The sequence below is a fragment of the Podarcis pityusensis genome, assembly GCF_964106645.2.
Source record: "Podarcis pityusensis genome assembly, chromosome: 4".
In the NCBI taxonomy this organism is placed as follows: Eukaryota; Metazoa; Chordata; class Lepidosauria; order Squamata; family Lacertidae; genus Podarcis; species Podarcis pityusensis.
In genome coordinates this window covers 22416015-22436821 of record NC_138027.1, presented here as the reverse complement: position 1 = coordinate 22436821, position 20807 = coordinate 22416015, and the positions used below count along the sequence as shown (strand labels likewise).

Here is a 20807-nt window from a genome sequence, read left to right as displayed (position 1 = left end):
TTTTTAAACTTCAAAAATAAAATGTGTAGTTAAAAAAAAAGAAGACAAAGGATTAATAGCCTGTGGTCAATTTGCTTTCTTCTTCTTCTTCTTCTTCTTCTTCTTCTTCTTCTTCTTCTTCTTCTTCTTCTTCTTCTTCCTGTAGTGCATCTTGAAACTCTGGAGCAAGTGGGAAACTGACAGTATTTTTTCCCTTGGCTTAGTATCAGATTTTTTTTTTTTTGCAGGCCTAACATCCCAGGGACGCGGGTGGTGCTGTGGGTAAAACCTCAGCGCCTAGGACTTGCCGATCGCCAGGTCGGCGGTTCGAATCCCCATGGCGGGGTGCGCTCCCGTTGCTCGGTCCCAGCGCCTGCCAACCTAGCAGTTCGAAAGCACCCCCAGGTGCAAGTAGATAAATAGGGACCGCTTACTAGCGGGAAGGTAAACGGCGTTTCCGTGTGCTGCGCTGGCTCGCCAGATGCAGCTTGTCACGCTGACCACGTGACCCAGAAGTGTCTGCGGACAGCGCTGGCTCCCGGCCTCTTAAGTGAGATGGGCGCACAACCCTAGAGTCGGACACGACTGGCCCGTATGGGCAGGGGTACCTTTACCTTTACTTTACCTAATATCCCAGGTCTTCTCTCTAGAAGATGACAGGGATAAGGCATGAACTTAGAGTGCCACTGGCAGTCATGGTAGACCAGGGATGGAGACCTGTGGGCCTCCAGATCTTGTTGGGCTCCTAGAATTGTAGAGTTGGAAGGTACCCCAAGGATCATCTAGTTCAACCCCCTGCAATTCGGAAATCAGAGGTGAGTAATCCCTGAGAGATGGCTAGCCAACCTCTATTTAAAAACCACCAGTGAGGGAGACTCCATCACCTTCCAAGATAGTCCATTCTGTTGCTGAACAGCTCATACTGTCAGAAATTTCTTCCCCACCTCACAGGATTTTAGATGACGCGCAAAAGGCATTCCCCAGATACAGCCATACCTCAGAAGTTGAACGGAATCCATTCCGGAAGTCCATTCAACTTCCAAAAGGTTCAGGAAGCAAGGCACGGCTTCCGATTGGCTGCAGGAAGTTCCTGCAGCCAATTGGAAGCTGCGGAAGCCGCAACGGACATTCGGGTTCCAAAGAAGGATCGCAAACCGGAACAATCACTTCCAGGTTTGCGGCGTTCAGGAGCCAAAACGTTCGTCTCACAAGGCGTTTGACTTGATGGGGACAGGAACCCTGATAGAGAAGTTCCCAGTTCCCAGACTCAATTTTCTGTTGCTGATCAAAGTGAATATATTTGTTTTAAGGGGTCCTCAGATCAGTGTCGGAGGTGGGGTCCTGCTAGGGCTCTCTCATGCTATTTCTCTTCTGGAAAGAAATGTGTTTGTGACAGCAGGAATTCAGGAAATTTGAAATGGAATAGGAATGCCCGTGTGTGTGATGCACACATACATATCTCAATGCAAACACTTTCAATATTTAAACTGATCCCTTCACTGTTATTTGAACAGATGGGCTTTTTAAAAAATAATTGCAGCAATAATTGCAATTTCTTCCGACTTGTAGATAGGTTGACTGTTTGACAGGATGTCAGACTAGGAATCCGTGTCCTCTTTTTGTCTGTGAACCCTTAGATCTCCAGGCAGCTAAAAGAGGAGCAATTTGTGTGTGCGTGGAGGGGATAATTCTGTCTTCTCAGATCTGACAGTCTCCCTCTGGCAACCTGTTATAAAGTTTCATAGGGTTCAGCTTGGCAAATAAATCTTATCAGCCCACGCTTCTGCCCGGAGGTGGATCCACAAAAGTTTTAACAGGGGAGATGAAACATTTGAGTTTAGTGCAGACAAAATGGCAGTTTAGGGGATAACAGTAGCAGAAGAGAGGGGCACTTAGGTGATCTAACAATGTTCTGAATCATAGCTTTGGAGTAAATAAACACGGTGAAACAAGTACTGAAAAATCACAAGGAACACACAGCTCAAGATCCGCCAGGCAGTGTCAAAGGCAGCTGTAGGGTAGGATCCTGCTGCTCCTGGCTGCTTTTTTCTTTGGCCTGCATGCACTATTTATCCAATGTCTTTTTGGAGATTATATGCTTCCCAAATGTTCTCTTGCTCCTAAATGCACCTTACACGGGACTGTGGTCTATATCACTCCAGAGTGCAGGTGGGTGTGTCATTTTTTAATGTCCCAAATGTTAAAAAGAAAAACCTCAAACATCCCTTCAGTTAAACAATAACCACCTAGCAGAACAATAGCCACCAGTTGCTAATGTGCAAGTACCGGTACTTGTCTGGAATGAGAAATGGGTTGCAATCACGGTTACCCATCCCAAGCCTGCAGGTAGTTTCAGTGGCCAGATGAGAAAGTATTTGGTCAGTCTCTATTCTAAGTCAGAGGTTGTGTTGTGTGCACAAAACCATCCACACCTAACATTGTTTTTTTAAAAAATGCTTTTGCTGCATCTGCACACCCTAAGGGTGTGGATTTAGAGAATTTTACGCAGAATTAGGCACTGGCCCATTGAGATTCTGGCACAACTACTTAAGGAATGCAGCTAAAGTAGAGGAGTGCCAGAAAGATAGGACTGAAAGTTATTTGCACAATCTTTTTCCTAGCTTCTGCAGAATTACCGTATTTTTTGCTCTATAAGACTCACTTTTTCCCTCCTAAAAAGTAAGGGGAAATGTGTGTGCGTCTTATGGAGCGAATGCAGGCTGCGCAGCTATCACAGAAGCCAGAACAGCAAGAGGGATTGCTGCTTTCACTGCGCAGCGATCCCTCTTACTGTTCTGGCTTCTGAGATTCAGAATATTTTTTTTCTTGTTTTCCTCCTCCAAAAACTATGTGCGTCTTGTGGTCTGGTGCATCTTATAGAGTGAAAAATACGGTAAATAACCTTGTTGCTTTCCATCTAAGGGAAAAATAATAATTATGCTCCTGTTCAGTGTTAGAAACACAGATATATAAGCTAGTCGCCAAATGACTCCTTAAACCAGGGTTATTGTTGCCAAAATGAAATGCCTAGTTGCCATTTTGGGGGCAGACAGCTCGAAAGTCATATTTTTCAATACGGCTTTTTGGTTCCTGAAATTCATTCTGATTGTGCAGATAAAATATAATGGATAGAATTATATAGGATGTGTTGCTAGTGTGTAGAAAGGGTCAAGATCCAAGGATTCCCAGGCATGCACCTCCAGATGGTGGAGTCGTCAGGCGCTATCCTGGTGCCTGGGCATCTTCACTTGGTTGCAATTTGCCAATAGCCAGGTGCAAAATTCGCCTGGCGCATTTCGAATGCTGCTCCTGTTTTGATTCATACTTGAGGTTTTTCCTGTAGAGTATAATGAATCAGGTCCTCAGAGGGTCAGGCTGCAATCCAGACCTTTGATCCACCATGCTGGGTGTTGGATTGGGTGGAGATCTGTTTACACATACATGTTTGAACTCACATGCATGTCTAGCACTCAGATGTATTCATGCACACACTAACAAGAGGTTGCATCCGTTACGAATATGTGTTTTACCCTTAACCATATGCCCACAATAAGTTCCCACACAAACAGAATAAAGAAAACTTGGTTTATTATATGAAACGCAAATGACAGAATATATATTTGTTTGCCCCAACACGCATCGCTTGACGCTTGTTGAAGTTCAACTGCGTTTGCCGTTTTATAACAATCTGTTTCTTCTTAACTATACCAATGACAGACTGTGGGAGGGTAATATATATCTGTATGTAAATCAAAAGCTGTACCAATAATATATGCACACCAGGGGGCAGGATGAGGTCACATTCAATTTGGCATTGTCTAATTTGTTATGTAAAATGTACTGCAACTTCATGGGTGTTGCAGAAGGTGCTCTTTCAAAAATAGCTGTTCCAGGTTCAGCATGTCGACACACCAAGTGAGAAAAATAAGTGTTAAAGATTAACAGACCAAACCCAGGGCATGTTTACTCAAGAGTAAGTCCAGCTAGAGTCAAGTTGCCATAACACTCCTCTCTCAGGGCAGCACGATTGGGCTGAGTGCCAATACTGTTGTGTATACACAGCAGGAGAGCACTGGATCTTTTTTAAAAATCACATTGACTTGAAATTTAGCTTGGTTTTCCTAGAACGGTATAGGCCACTGCTGAGGAAGTGCCCTGTCTCTCAGTGGCCCACGCCATTTCAGGGACCTTTACTTGAAATGTGGCTCAGTTTAGTTTACAATTTCTTTTTAAACATGGTTGGGCTCTCTTCCACTAAGGTATCACACTGGGGGAGCGCATGTACAGCTGCTGAGGTCATAAAGATGATTTTGGCTGCAATCCTATGCATTGAGAGGTCATTCAAAGGGGGCATATAGCACCTTAGATCTCCCTTTCCAAATTTGGGGAGAGAGAGCTCCCATGTTGGATCATCACTCCCACCTGCTTCAGAAATGTCTGTGGTCCCTCAGGCATTGGAGTGCAGACATATGTAGAACCAGAAATCTTCTTCTTTGGTGATCACTCATAGCCAAGTAAGGTTGCCTTCGAGGAACACTGTCATGGAAATAGGGTGAGTGTGTTGCGGTGTTATATTAAAATTTGGGGTTGGCTTTTACAGCCCAACTGCCCCAAGGGACTTGGAATCCCCTAAGTCCATTAAATCAGAGAAGAATGGATGGCGGCAGGTACCAGTAGAAGAAAAGCAAGGAAGATACTTGCTTTTTTTCTGTTGCAAAAGAGTGTCTCCTCCCCCCGCCCCCGCAAAAGGAGGTGAAAACCCAGAACAAAGGTGTATAGCAGCTTTTCAAAGCTTCAGAAATTGCCCAACCCCTTAGCCCAGGGGACAGCAACCTTTCATTTTCGTTCATTCCCCCCCCCCCCAAATATAGTCCGGCCCACCACATGGTCTGAGGGATGGTGGACCGGCCCACGGCTGAAAAAGGTTGCTGACCCCTGAAGCCTTGAACAATGGAGGCCGGTGATGGAGGAGTTCTGTCGCTCTTAACAAAGTTGTCATAGTTACTGCCCCACAGATCCAAATGATGGTTGTGCAAGTTTGTGGCAAGCTGCCTTGAGTACAGAGTAAAAGAAGGGAGAAAGATAAACCAATAAATAAACTGCACTGCATATGTTTGTGACTGCTGGGACAACTATGATGTCTTGTAATACTTCCCATCACACATACACAATGCGGTGCATTTATTTGTGAATTGAAATTGATATTTTTTTTGTAGTACATTGGAGCATTCAGCTATTGAATATCATGATATTACTAGACCTGATATATGAACGTGTGTGTGTGTGTGTGTGTGTGTGTGTGTATCTATCTCACATTTTCAACTCTTAACAATCACTGCACCAGACCTTACTGGGATCAGATCCTGGGTCTAACAATCACGCCACCGTCTTGCAAACTGCAGAAAAGGCAATATAGTCACAGTTGTTTGGAAATCGTGCCCTCTAGTTTTTGGCCTCTAGAGGGGGTGCAATACAGTACTTTGAATATTATTTGACAGCTGCCTGACTGCCTGAAGCAGGATGTGAAAGTGTACTATTGGCTAATCTAGCATTTTAGCAAAGGATTGCAGATGAAACTATGGCCTTTGACAACTAAAGCTGAAATGCGGCTGCTCACCAGGCTGCAGTCAGGGCCATCTGCATTTAAATTGCTGGTTTAAAATGTGCTCTGGTGTATTTTAATTGTTGTTTTTAACTGGTTTGTTGTTATTGCCCTGCATTTTATAATTAGTGTTTTTAAATTTTGCAAGGCACCTTGAATCCCAGCATGGGATATATAAATATATTAAAAGTAACAAACAAACAAACAAACAGCCTAGTAAACTGCTCTGACTTGAAGGTGATACTAGAGCAATGTCATCGCAAAGTCTTTGCCACCACTGGGTGAACTGGGAGGAGGAGGAGGAGAACAATAACAATAATAATTTGCCCATCTGGCTGGGATAGCAGGTTAATACTAGCCTCTAAGCCAGGGATTGGCAACCTAAGGCCCATGGGCCACATGGATGCCGACGCTGGAAATCGCGGTCAATCGCGCACAATCTGACCCACGGAAGGATCTCCACTGGAGTGAACCGGCCCAGGCAAGGTAAACCTTGCCAACCCCTGCTCTAAGCATACCAGTACAGTGGTACTTCGGGTTAAGAACTTAATTCGTTCCGGAGGTCCGTTCTTAACCTGAAACTGTTCTTAATCTGAGGTACCACTTTAGCTAATGGGGCCTCCCGCTGCCGCCACACTGCCGCGGTGCGATTTCTGTTCTCATCCTGAAGCAAAGTTCTTAACCCAAGGTACTATTTCTGGGTTAGCGGAGTCTGTAACCTGAAGCATCTGTAACCTGAGGTACCACTGTAAAGCAATTATGGGCTGGCAACTTTTGTGGGTGTATTTGCAACGCTCCTATATGTGCTTCACAAATTGGAACCCATTCTCTCCACCCCCTTTTAGGAGGAAGAGAAGACCACTCCTCCAGGGATGTTACTGAGAATATTAAAAACAAACATAATTCCCAATTAAAATCACGTATGTGTTCTCTTTCATAGCAAACTTCACAAGGAAAAGGAAGATGCAACAGGACTACCAGGGGTGACCGGAGACTGGTTTGAAGAAATCCAGAAGAGAAAATTTCAGAATGAGGCTGATGTTGGCAAAATGTTCAAACAACCCCTAGTTCACAGACTGCGGAAGTCCATCGGAAATGGTGAGTTGCCACTCATGCATCCAAACAAGGCCACTTCCAACTATAAAAATGCGCGATATATGACATTACGAGTTTTAAGGAAGAGGAACAGTCACCGGAGATTTTTCAGGTGGAAGGAATATCTCAAAGTAAAGCACATTAAAAGGCAATTTGGCAACTTAGCTGTAGCTTCTCTGGAAATGTCTTGTCAAGGCAGGGATCAGACTGCTACAGTGAGCGTTATCTGATCGAATTGCCTCAGTGCTGGCCTTTGTGACAGGAAGAGCATTTAAGAGCTTTGTAGGGAAGGAAATTATATATTGTAGGGAAATATAAATATATACGCTGTGTATTGACTTATCACACTCAAGTGCTGTAGTCCTCTCGGAGATGAGAGAAATCAGGTCTCGGATAAAACAGTGCGCCTCTCCAATCTGCTTGTCAGGGGACAGGAATTCAATTTAGATAAGTGAAATGGATGGACGGAACCTTGACAGATTCAACGTGGCTCAGAAAGCAGACAGGTGATGATGTGATCAGAATATCAGGACAGGAAGATGGAGCCCATCTGCTGTCTGGCTTGACACTGATACAGATGTAGGGGGAATGTCTCTCAGACTGTTGCTTTGATCAGTTTCTTAACTGTCCTACATACTGTTGTGGACATTAAACAATGCTCAGATTCACCTTAACATTTTTTTTATTCAGGTACCTAGACAGAGGCGCGCGCACACAAACACATACATACCCCGAACTCATGGCAGTCAGGGAGTATTCTGAGGACATGCAGAATATACTGAATATTTATACAAAGTTTGTCGCGTGAAGCACAGGGTTTGCTTCCTCAAAGAAAATGGAAAGTACAAAGATTTAATAATGAAGTTGAGTGTGGAAGGCTTTTTATAGATGCCACCTTCCTGCCCCCCCCCCCATATCTGAGGTGAGGCTTCTGGAGACAGGGCCTTCTTGGTAGCTGCACCCTAGTTGTAGAATTCTCTCCCCAGAGAGCTTCGCCTGGCGGCTACTTATCATTTTAGCACCAGAAAAAAGGCCGTTCTATTTTTCCCAGCCTCCTTATTCACAGTTTTTAATTGCATTTTTTTAACAAATGTGGCTTTTAGCTTCTTTTCTTTTTTCGTATTTGTATTTTAATTGTTTTATTCCTTTTGTAAGTTGCCCTGGGATTATGACTGAAAGTCTGTGTTGATGTTTCAAATAATAAATAAACCCAATTCAAAGGATTGGGGAAAACAAAAAATACTTATCATGTCAATTTCCATTTCAGATGCAAAACCCTCCGCCCCGCCGATCCCACAAGCCCAGAAGAATGCCTCCCCTTCCATCCTGGGAGGGCTGCGTATGCCTTTTGCATCTCTCTTCTCCTCCTTCAGAAAATCGAAACGGCAGCATTCAAAGCCTCTGCAAAAGCAGCCTCAATACCCTCCACGGTGAGCTGGAAGCTTCCTGTCTGTGTGCATTCAGTTGCTCTGGTTGCAAATCCAGATCTTTGGGGGCCAGGTTGGAGTCAGCTGCTCTGTTGCAGAAAGCACCAATGATGGCTTTTCTGGGATTGGTAGAGAAGAGAGGTCTTCATTGTTATTCCTGCCTGACAAGTTAGACTAGACTCCCAACTCTACGATTCCATGAACTTTCATGAGCTTGTCCCTTGTGAATTTGTTTCTTTCCTGTGTCTGCCTCGGAGGATTTCATACTAGGCCACGTTACAAATGTTGAAAGCTGCTTGACTGCCAGTGTGGTGTAGTGGTTAAGAGTGATAGACTCGTAATCTGGTGAACCGGGTTTGCGTCCCCGCTCCTCCACATGCAGCTGCTGGGTGACCTTGGGCCAGTCAAACTTCTTTGAAGTCTCTCAGCCCCACTCACCTCACAGAGTGTTTGTTGTGGGGGAGGAAGGGAAAGGAGAATGTTATCCGCTTTGAGATTCCTTCGGGTAGTGATAAAGCGGGATATCAAATCCAAACTCTTCTTCTTCTTTTCTGTAACATTTGAAGGTGTGGCTGCATCTCAGGGAGCAGGGAATTTGGACACAGCTGGAAGAGCAGCTGACCGAAGTTTCTGGGGACATGACCCACGCCCACCTTCACCAACCTAGTTTCCTCCAGATGTTTTACACTACAACTCATAGGAACATAGGAAGCTGCCTTAAGACCATTGCACCATCTAGCTTAGTATTGCTTACACTGACTGGCAACAGCTCTCCAGGGTGTGAGACAGGAGTCTTTTCCCATCCCTGTCTGGAGACGCCAAAGATCAATCTGGGGACCTGCTCCACGCGAGCGTGCAGTCCGCCACTGAGCTCCTCCCGTAAAATCTGTTTTGACATAGCTATTCAGTAACGTCAGAATTGGCTGGCAGGGAAATCTGGTGGGCTGAAAGTAGATCACACTAGAGTAGGATATGTAACTACTTGCTAATTGCAGGGCGTGAGCAAAGCTAGTCTCTGGATCCTTCTGTTGTTGCTTTTATTTAATATGAAATTCATGTTGCATCTTATGCATTCCTTCCATGTAATTTGGTGTCTCCCCTTCTAAGTGCTCTGCACTCACACAGGAATTTCCTAATTTGTGTGTTGAGCATTTTTGTGCTCAAAAAGAATCTGGAGAAGCCCCTGTTTGCATACACCCATTCATAGTTAGAGCTGTCAGGGTGTAGGCCTCAAATCCTGAGGTGAGATGGATGATACAAGAGGCAGGGACTTTTTGATGGCGGCACCAAAATTTTGAAATGCCCTCCCTGCAAAAGCCCATTAGGTCAGGGGTCAGCAAACTTTTTCAGCAGGGGCCGGACTTTTTCAGTTGGGGGCCGGACTATATTTTGGAAAGGAAAAAAAAATGAATCAATTCCTATGCCCCACAAATAACCCAGAGATGCATTTTAAATAAAAGGACACATTCTACTCATGTAAAAACACACTGATTCCCGAACCATCCGTGGGCCGGATTGAGAAGGCAATTGGGCCGGATCCGGCCCCCGGGCCTTAGTCTGCCTACTCATGCGCTAGGTTCTCTCCTTGTTTGCTTTTAGACATGCACTGAAAGCTTTCTTTTCTCATCAAGCTTTTAAAAGCTAACTATCTGTTGCTTTTAATGTTTGCTTTGCTTTAACTGATGGCATCCCTCATGTCTTTTATCTCCAAAGTTCAGAGGGGTGTGTGGATGATTATGTAGCCAAACATCACCATCAACACCCAAAAGCAAGGCATCAGCAGGGTTGTGGAAGCCCTAAGGTTTGCAGAAGTACCAAAAAAACTTTAGCACAAAAACAGCAAAGGAGTGGGGAACCTCCAAAACAAACCAATGATGAGGACTGAGTGTTTTCAGTGACCACAGAATATTAACTGACTGTTTTGGTGGTGAACTGGGAGTATTTTGGAGGACTCCCTCCATAATGCAAACATTTTGTCGCAGGTTCCACTTGTTTTATTAGTTATTATTGTTAATATAATAATAATAATAATAATAATAAAGCAGAATAAAAATAAAAAATAAAAACCAAAACGAAGGGCACCCCATTGTCTACCCCCATGACTAGGTGGGACTTTGGCATCATCTGCCAGGGCTCTTCTTATGTTCAAAGTGCTATACAGTGGTACCTCGTGTTAAGTACTTAATTCATTCCATAGGTCCGTTCTTAACCTGAAACTGTTCTTAACCTGAAGCACCACTTTAGCTAATGGGGCTTCTTGCTGCTGCCGCTGTGCCGCCGGAGCACGATTTCTGTTCTCATCCTGAAGCAAAGTTCTTAACCTGAAGCACTATTAGCAGAGTGTGTAACCTGAAGCGTACGTAACCCGAGGTACCACTGTAAATGAAATCCCATTAGCGGTTTTTATTTCTTTATTTTTGTGTGGTTTGTTTTGCATCTGCTCAGGGTCTGCCTGCTTTAGCTGTCCCAGTTCTCCTCGCCTTGTTCTCCTCTCAAGTGTATGTTTCCTTTCTCGCTGTTGCCTAGAGGCATTGGGTTACGTGCAAACGGGGCTTTCCCTTTGGCTGCCTGGGCTGGATTTGCTCGCTTAGCACCTTTCTCAGGGCCTCGGATGATGTCATGCTTCCCGGCCCAGGAGGGCGTTTGGAACCAGTCCCACAGAGGTGTGCGGAGTGCCGTGTGAAGGAGCATAAACAAATAAGCCCGGCCACCGAACTGATTGCTAAATGCGGTATTTATGTCTTCTGCTTGAAAAATCCCCGCCTTCTTCAAAAGGTTGCTTTGCAATGGCGTTTGCTTTATAGGGAGACGAGAGCATTGAAATCTCTCTGGCACCATTAGGAGGAAGTTGTTTAGAAAGCAGGTGAAATTCCCGCGTCGGCACTGCCGTCTCGTCCTGCAGGTAGGCAGATCAAAGCTGCAGTTAAAGGCGCGAGAGCAGGCCAGGCCAGATTTTTACCCGGACACTTGGAAACCTGTCTCCACCTGCTTTAAGCAAACGATCTCTCTCTTTTTTATTTTGTGTGTGTCCTGTAGCAGGTGGGAGAGGAGGAGGGTCGATCAATGGATTGTTAGAGCAGTGGGAGAAGGGATGTTGTGGCTTCATTCTCTGCTGGGTTTTCTAAAAAGACGGACCCCATTTTGGAGAGCAGAACTGTAAACGCAAGAATTGAGCATGTTTGAGAGGGTGCCTCCAGACTGCCAGATTTTTGCAAGAGGCGTTCTAGCACAGACTGGCAAATTTGGGGAGGCACAATTACAGTTAATCAAAGAGCTGCCCTAGTTTGGGGGTGGGGAACCTCTGCCCTATGGGCCAAATTTGGCCACCAGGCCTCCCCATTTGGCCTGGCAGGCAGTTTAAGGGAAGGCACACCCACCTGCCATACACATGATACCACCTCTGGGTTGGGTAAAGGCAGGGCTTCAAAGGATCAACTGGGAGCTTAAAGTAGGCTCCCAGTTTTTTATTTCCTCGCTGGAGCAAGCTGTGCTCAGCTGATGGGCATGAGGAGGGTTGGTTCAAAATGGGTGACCCTGCTGCTGTTGAATCTATATATTTAAATGCAGGCAATCTTGACCATTAATCCTCCTGCAACTTGTAATTGCTAGGAAGGAAGTGTCTGAACAAACCCATCAATCTCAGGCAATGTTTTTACCCTGTGCATTTATTAATATGTCCTTATTAGATATAATTCTTGCTGTGCATTCTGTAGCTTGGGCTTTTGGGGGGCGGGTTGCCAGTTCTTTAAAGCCGGCCCTGGGTTCTTTCGCTTGAAAATAGCAGCTTGACTTGCTGCAGTTAACAAGTGAACTCCTTGAGCTCCTTGCCAAGGAAAAAGTTTCGCTTGCCAACTCCTGCATATTATCAAACCTCTGTTAAAGGACAAAAACAGGCTGGGCTGGTTTTTTCCCCTTCCCTTTGCTTTCTGGCCGGATAGCAGCCCTGTCTAGCTTATTAATCCAGCTACCAAACTTCATGAAGCGAGGCAGACGGACTCACTGGAAACTGGCCTCTGATGCCCTGATGTGGAATGGCAGCTGGGATATTCCTGAGCTCCATGGTAATTAAACATGTGGGCATTGGTAAACAGGCCTTTAATTTCAAAATGCTGACAGGAGCAATTAACAGCTGCAGGATCCTTTTACTCTTCTGCCTCATAATTGGCCGAGGCAGCTAAGGTGGGTCTGTTTATTCTTTGAAGATCCCTAATAAAGGAGGGGAGGGGATCGTTCTGGCGTAATTAGGAGGAAACCTTTTAGAAAGGTGTCCAATCTCTCTTGAAAGAGAAACCTGTAGGAAAGTAATCCTGTGGTATGGGAAAGTCAGAATTTGGAAGAGATGAAAAAGAAATCCTGAAGGCAAGTTCAAAAATAGAATTTTAAAAAATTATATACAGTGTGGTTAAAATTGCCTGCCTGCCCCAGAGTCAAATCCTTTCACTGTTCAAAGTAAACCTAAGAAGCTATTACCTGGGTTGTAATTCTGTACACACTTACCTGGGAGTAAGCAAACTGAGTGGAGTGAAACTTACTTTTGAGTAAACATGCCCAGATTTGAGCTGTTGTCATTTGATTTTCAGAGCCTGTATGAGGCAGAAATTCGAAAAGTAAAAAGCCTTTCATACTGCAAGATCTACTGAGGCTGTTCTGCTTAGTTTCAGACCCTTATGTCATAATATGCCTTGCTTACTTCTGGCATGTGAGAAGTGTCAATGATGTAATTTGATTTACAGCAGTCGTTTTATTGGGGCAACCTGACTTTGTATGTTATCTTCTGTTCAAAAGCAAGTATTTTATGGGTAATGTTCATGCACAAAAGCAGAAGGGCACCTTAGCCTTGGTGGACTGACTTCACCAGGAACACAGGCTATGAAAGCTTGTGCCTTAATTATTTGGAACCTCATTTGTCATTTGATTGTGGCTGATGGCTTTTGCACCGGGTAGCTTTCCACATCCTGCCAAGCCCCACAGATGATCTGCCGTGAGCCTGTCTTTTAATTAATCTGTGTTTTTATTGTTTGTTGCAACGTAGACGTTATTGTTTTAAATAATTTGGAAACTGCCTTGAGCGTTTATTTAAAGGGCAAAGTGTAAGGGAGGGGAAAAGGTAAAGTTAATAAAACAGAGGTCCAGGACTTGAGAGGCTGAAACAGTGTATGCAGAATAAGGTGCTTGAAATATGGGAAGGATGTGCCCAGGAGGTTACAGGAGGATTCCAAGACAATTCATTACGTTGCGGTTTTCAGATTTAAGAGTTGCAGGGTGGGGGAACTCCAGAACATGAGGCAGAGAGAATCAGGACCCATAACAAACCGTTGTGGTATAACCTCTCTCACAATAGGAGTGCTTCACTTCAAGGTTCCATGACTACTGAAGATGATCAGTCTTCATTGGGCAAGGTTTGTTTTGGAGTTTCATGTGCTCAGTGAAGTGCCTCCCCCCCCCAAAAAAAAAGACTTCTTGTACTTCTGCAACTCTGAATTCTACCAAGCACCATGATACCTACATCTTCTCTCTCAGTGGCCCCATTTGGGCTCCATTTCTGCTGGTGATGGGTGGCATGGGGCTGCAGCCCTAGAGTTACTTGACTTGCTCGGTCACCTATCAGCTCCTGGCTCCATGGAAGTAACTCCAGTTTCTGCTTGTTGGCTAGAAGTCGTAGTAACTCAGGAAACTGGTACCCATCCCTTGAATATTCCCATCACTCAAGATTTAGGGTGCCTGATGGTTCTCCTTTGGTCCTGAAACACATCCCTAGGAGCGCATCTGCTGAAAAGGTGTTAAAAGGGTACAGGAGCCTGGGTCTCATTTGCATCTGGCCACCTACACCAGGCCTAAGGAACCTGTGATCCTTCAGGTGTTGCTAGATGACAACTCCCATCTTCCCTAACCATTGGCCCTGCTGGCTAGGGCTGATGGGAACAGGAGTTGAACAGGAGGGCCAAAGGTAATTTAGCCCTGACCTCTCTGTGTTACAGGTTTCTGATGTCAGCATACAGCCTCATTCTGACCTGGTATGGTAACTTCCTATTTCATCTAGCCTAGTTTCTTTTATTTTGATTGGCAGTAGTTCTGGGGGTTTTTTGCCTGCCATCTGGAACGCTTTTTACTGGAGATACTAGGGATCAAGCCTGAAATGTGTCCTCTTTCCATAACCATATTTTTAAAATAATAATAATAAAATTTTATGTATATCCTGCCCTCCCCAGCCGAAGCCGGGCTCAGAGTGGCTAACAGCAGTAAAATGATATAACATTTTCAGTGTACTTTAAACACAGTGTGCAAATTGTAATTTTGAAAATGTTCACCTGGAGTCAGAGACATTTGAATTAGCCTTAACAATACTATTTTTCAAGAATGTGCATTGCATCTAGGAAATAGTCATTCACTGGACATCAGGGCTTATATTTCAACAAGGAAATGCTATTCAGTAAAAGTGCTTTAGCTGCTTGCATGAGACTCTGTGGGCCAGTTTCTGGGCCTGGAATATCCAAGTCAGAGCATCAACATACTTCCCCTCCAAACCTCCTTGACCTATGACCTATGAGGTGGCAGGCATAAAGTCAACAGGAACATCCTTTCCCGCCATGGGAGGGGGTGTGGTGGAGATGAGAAACTTCACCTGTTGATTTTTCTGCCTGTCAACAGCCCTGAAAAACACAGGAATAGAAGTGTCAGTCGTTAAACGCAAAAAAGGAGGCAGACAGGCACACACCCCAACCCCGCAAAGCTGTAGAGCAAGATTATAGATCCTGCCTGGATCTCTCCAACCGCCTGTCGGTTGCAGAAAAAAAAAAAAAAGCGCAAGCACTTTATACCTTTCAACTTGTTCTTCCCTGCCTGCAAGGCGCATTACAAATAAATGACAAAGCGTTTGGGGAGGGAAGGTTCATGCAGGCACCCGGAGCATGCCAGTGAGCCAGTTTATACTTGCTGCAGGAGTGTAATAAAGTCAGCTTGCTTGAATGCACAAGCAGCTCCTGAGGACCAAAGGACGGTGTGGGAAGGCAGCAAGGAGGGGGGGGGCGTGTCGGAGAATGCTCCAGTATGGTGGCTTCCGATGACAAGCAAACTGTGCGAAGAGACGGCAAGCTGAAAGGGAAACAGAACTGCCTGGCGCGGCCACCGGCAAACCCAGCCGACCCCGGCGAGGAGAGTGAGGCAGTGTGGTAAGCAAAACTTCCAACCTCGAGAGAGAGCCTTCGGAAAGACCGTGAGGAGCTGCCCTAAGTGGCTTAGCACTCGCCCTGCTTACGTGCTCAGCCGAGTTTCACTGCCGTTGTTTGTTTGATGTAGAGAGTTGGATTAATCATCAAACAGTTTTATGGAAAGAGAAGGCCTACCCTATGCTCTGGAATGCTGAAGGGTGGCTAACTCTGCCCACCTCCAGTTCCTTGGAATAGCTCCTGTGCCTCTCTAACAGGTTATATGTCAGGCAGGAGTTGAGCAGGTGATTTTCTCCCCTCATAGGAACATAGGAAGTTTCCTTATATTGGCTCTGACTCCCTAGCTCATTAGGGTCTACAGGTTTCTCTGCCAGTCCTCCCTGGAGATGCCCGGGTTTGAAACTGGAATGTTGTGCAGGTCTGGGACAGGTTTGTTTCTTTTCTGCTTATGGTGATAAAACCCCAGTAACTCTACCAGGGGAAGAGATGGCAACCCTAGTAAGTCGTGTTGTGTGGTGTTGTTGTTGTTTTTTTTAAAAAAAAAACACAGTACAGCAGTTAAGGGAAGTGTTGGATTTACCACAGCAACATCGTGGGTGTTTTTTGATTGGCGCTTAATGCATGTCAGTAACTCGGCAGGGTAAATTCAGACTAATAATGTCTATAAAGATGCTTGTCAGTCCAGCCTCTCCTGCTCCTCCCCTTTAACAAATGACAGGTTGTTGCTCTGAAAAATGTGACAGGTGGAAACTTGCGGATTGTAAGGAATGATATTTTAAAGTGATCTGCTGACCCTGTTGGTGCATTGCTTTCATTTCACACTTCTTTAAGTAGATGGATAACTCTAACCTGAAGCAAAATTTGAGGCAAACTGATTTGCCTCGATATTTTGGACTTCAATAGCCTGACACTTTAGTCAGTTAATACGCTATACTTAAATTTGAACTGATTTAATCCCCTTGGGGATGGAAATGTTTTCAGCCCATGCGCTTTGCCAGGATTGGTTAGGACCAGGCTACCTAGTAAGCCTTTTGGTTTAAAATCTGTAGTTTAAGAGGCTGCAGGGGCAGGATTTATCCGCAGTTCAGAGTTAGGCCATTCGACGAAAGTCTCCATGGCACCCCTATATTAGGGGAACTAAATCATAGAATCAAAGAATTGCAGAGTTGGAAGGAACCCTGAGGGTTATATGGATACACTTTTTGTTAAAAGAAAAAGAAAAGAAAAACATAGGAAAAATAATAATCAAGAATTAGCAAGTCTGTCGAGTAAAGAAGCACCAGATATCATACTTCCTTCTTGTGGTGGGCAGGAGAGTCACCATAATCAAGTTCGTATCCTAGCTATCTATTTATAATTTCCCCTTTTGAAAGAAGGGCAAAGAAGGGAGTTGTCTGGCATAAGGCGAGCCTTGAAGGGGTTTGTACTATTCCTTTTACTTCTGACGATTGCGCTGCGTGCGCCTTTCCTTTGTAACCAAAACGGCACTATCCATGCACAAGGAACCCAAATGTACAAAAGTGTAAAAGATATTTAGAGGAAAAACTCAGATCCAAATGTTACCATTTTTGGAGGGGGAAAACCAGGGGTGGATGAGGAAAGGACTAGAGTGTCTGTTGTCCTGAACACTGCAATGGCAGGTCCCACTTGTACTGATTATATGATAAAAAAATCATTCGTATGGGAAGTGTTGTGTATACACATATAAATGTAATATTTTATTCCTCCTCCTCCCTGCTCCCTGCCTATTCTGACCTAGGCAGTGCAGTCTGATGCATGCCTACGCAGAAGTAAGTGCCACTGGATGCAGCAGGCCTGGCTTTCAAGGTGACATGCAGAGGCTTGTGCCGCCGGAGCTAAGTGCGCCTGGAAAAGCATTAGAAAACCAGCTAGAGAAATGAAAGATGCAAGGAGGAATACCTAACTGGGAATGCTTTCCAAAAGTGTAAGGGTTAAGCGTCAGCTCAAAGCCTTACTAGGGAGTAAGGCCTATTGAGACTAACTTCTCTGAGTAAACATGCTTAGAACTACAGTGTTAAAGAAGCAGAAGGATTTTTAAAAAAAATATTGTTTTGCTTTCTGTGCTGAATGTAAAAGGCTCTAGTGAGTGCAGGCCGTGTAAATCTACTCTACTAATTGTTTCGTGTGGCACCCGTTTTGGGAGTTTCTTTCGTGAAGTCTGTACAGTGGTACCTCGGGTTACGAACTTAATTCGTTTTGGAGGTCTGTTCTTAACCTGAAACTGTTCTTAACCTGAGGTACCACTTTAGCTAATGGGGCCTCCCGCTGCCGCCACACGATTTCTGTTCTCATCCTGAAGCAAAGTTCTTAACCTGAGGTACTACTTCTGGGTTAGCGGAGTCTGTAACCTGAAGTGTCTGTAACCCAAGGTACCACTGTATACTGAGACTTGCTCAGTGCTTGACAGTCGCCATCCGTATGTCTGTGTGTGTTTTGTAGGTTCACTAAAGGTACGTAGAAGCAGCAGGAGGTTTACTGAATAGAAGCGGCTGACTTACCATACATGACTGATGGGCTGAGATTCAGTTACGTGCTGTGTAGGCCTGCCCTAATTCAAGATTCCTCCTCTAACCTAGTTAATTGATCCGTTAATCTGCCTATTCACAAAGCAGGTAATTAGAATTGATAGCACAGTGGGTGTGATGTCGTGAGACTCTTAAGGAAAGGTAACTGGTTTCTCATTGCACAATTAATATAATTTTGTATTGTCTGAGGGAGGGGAAATCTTACGCATTTGGCCTGATCCTCAGAGCTATGGGAGCTGAAGAAGAGTGTATATGCCTGTCTGTGGGAAAACAGTGACACTTGCAGATCCCTGTGGGGTAGCCCGTGGCATTATATGTAGTATGGAACTGCTCAGTGTTGCGTGCCCACTTGTCATGGACTGGCTGGGTGCAGAGGAGGTACCAGCTGAGGAGCCTCCAAGGGAACTTCCAGGAGAAGGAGGCTCAGAGCTAGGGTGTTGGTGGTGGGACGACGATGAGTGGTCAAAGGGAGACGAGGGAGCAGACTGGGAGGAGGCGGTGTCGGAAGCTGAAGAGGCAACAGGGTTTAGTGAGCAGGAAGAAGCTGAGGCAGAGAGCAGTCCTCATTCAGAGGCTGGAGAGGAGGGGGACCAGCTCCCCTCCCCATTGGTCTCCCAGAACATGCAGAGAAATGACAAGAGCAAACAGGGATTGGTTGCACGCAGACACAATCTATGATTGTTTGGGGGGGGGGGGAACCCTGTAGAGGAGGGAACTTAGGCAACTGTGGAAAGGTGAGGACCTTCATTCCTCACAACAGCCTCATTGGGGCAAGAGCTACTGGGAAGAGTTGCTGGGATCAGTAGTGACTGTTTTGGTTTCTTTGAATAAAGGGTTAACTTCACAGACATCGGTGTTTTTATATCGCTGACCTTCACCTGATTCCAGCTCCTGACACCACCCCTGCATCAAGCAGTGATTTGCTTGGGGCAGGATGTTGGGGGCAGAAGTCAGGGGCCTCATTCTGCAGAATGAGCAGGAGACCACCACCACCCAACCCAGCAGGGCTGACTTACTGCATTTTTTTTATTATTGTCATTTCATTCATGAACTTCTTCCTAGGAAACCTCTTGAAGCCATTTAACCGCAAAAGCATGCATGTGTTGTGCATAGATTCATTTTAAACGTTTATGCTAAGGGTAGTCAGTGTGCAGAACCAGGGAGCTGGACTGAGATATGGAAGGGACCACAAGGATCATCTAGTCTAACACTTTGCATTTCAGGAATCTTTTCCCCCCAACATGGAGCTCGAACCCATCACCCTGAGATTAAGAATTAACTGAGTTATCCAGCAAGCAGCCTAAATGTTTTAATGGTGCTGTCTTCCCCAGAAATACCGAATTCTGAGCAGAGCATTGGTGTGGGGTACTTAGTAGAGGAGAGGAGGAGGAGTTTGGATTTGATATCCCGCTTTATCACTGCCTTCAGGAGTCTCAAAGCGGCTAACATTCTCCTTTCCCTTCCTCCCCCACAACAAACACTCTGTGAGGTGAGTGGGGCTGAGAGACTTCAGGGAAGTGTAACTGGCCCAAGGTCACCCAGCAGCTGCATGTGGAGGAGTGGGGAAGCGAACCCGGTTCCCCAGATTATGAGTCTACCACTCTTAACCACTACACCACGCTGGCTCTCGTAATCACAGCCCAAGATTTATAGGAAGAAATAGAAGGAGGAAGCCTTTAAAACAAAAGCAGCCCTATCCTTTCCATGTTTACTCCAAAGTAAATTCCACTATGTGTGGTCGGTCTGACTCTGGAGAAATGTGCCCAGGATTGCAGCTGAATTCTTCCTTCTTCCCCATCAACGGTACCTTCTTAGGAAGCTTTTCACAGGATCTTAAGGCAAAATAATCAAGTGCTGATTCCTTGTAATCATCCCCCCCCCCCGTTTATCTTCAGAGCAACCATTTAAATTCTTTCTTGCAGATATGACCCCTTTGCTGCGGGCTCCCACATGTCTTCCAAGGTGGAAGAAATGGCAACGGTGAGTCACTTAACTACTTTATTAACCTATAAATGTCCATTAAATTAACACTTGCTTGTGCTGTGAGTTTTTCTTGCTCTCCACACCACCTTCCTAGCTGTCACTGGTGTGGAGCTGCACATTTTAATGGCACTGGGGCATTATACTTTGACTTGAGCTTTGGAGATGATGTCCTGGGCTCCTCCTTGTACTCATGGCTCTGTGTTTATTTTTGTCTAGTGATTATGCCACAGGTGTGACTCTGCCAGTGACTGTTGCCATTGCATCACACATCACTGTGTGTGATTCTGTCATTATTGGCTGTTGCCACTTTGCCAAAATGATAATTATTTTCACAAACGTATCCATGTTAGTTTGCTGCAGCAAAACAGAGCAAAAATCTTTTTTTAGGTGCATTTAAAGGTGACCAAATGCAGGTGTAAATACACACAAGGTGATATCAGTGGGAAGTGAAATGCAGAAAGAGCAGATAGGGGCAATCATGTTGCCAGTAACGACTGTTCACGATGACCGTGCAGGTGATAACGCAAACATCCTGGCATCGGTAAGCTAATTAACACACGTAGTGTAATAAAAACCCGCTGTCCCAATTAAAGCCACGGTTGATAGACTGGAACCTCTTGATAAATTGTAATTCATCAGATTCCCATTGCATCCTGCCTTTTTGAAGTTCCTCTGTTTGAGAACATCCACCTTAAAAGTCAGCCACAGAGAGGCTGAAATGTTCCCACTCTAGTTCTTTAATACAGTGGTGCCCCGCAAGACGAATGCCTCGCAAGACGAAAAACTCGCTAGACGAAAGAGTTTTCCGTTTTTTGAGTCGTTCCGCAAGACGAATTTCCCTATGGGCTTTCTTCGTAAGATGAAACGTCTTGCGAGTTCTTGCGAGTTTGTTTCCTTTTTCTTAAAGCCGCTAAGCCGTTAATAGCCGCTAATAGCCGCTAATAGCCGCTAAGCCGTTAATAGCCGCCAAGCCACTAAACCGCTAAGCCGTTAATAGCCGCTAATAGCC

At 45.1% G+C, this 20807-nt stretch overlaps 1 protein-coding gene across 8 annotated transcripts in view; it reads left to right on the top strand.

The window, feature by feature from the left end:
• Positions 1-20807, top strand: part of EXPH5 (exophilin 5) — a 55868-nt gene that overhangs the window by 23771 nt on the left and 11290 nt on the right. For 2 of the 8 annotated variants that reach the window (XM_081001751.1, XM_081001749.1), the window contains exons 2-4: positions 6522-6679; positions 7944-8106; positions 19738-19795. In XM_081001751.1, coding sequence (XP_080857877.1) covers positions 6631-6679; positions 7944-8106; positions 19738-19795 — 270 coding nt within the window. In that variant the 5' untranslated portion in view covers positions 6522-6630. The other 6 variants (XM_081001754.1, XM_081001757.1, XM_081001758.1 and 3 more) reach the window with 6 other exon arrangements.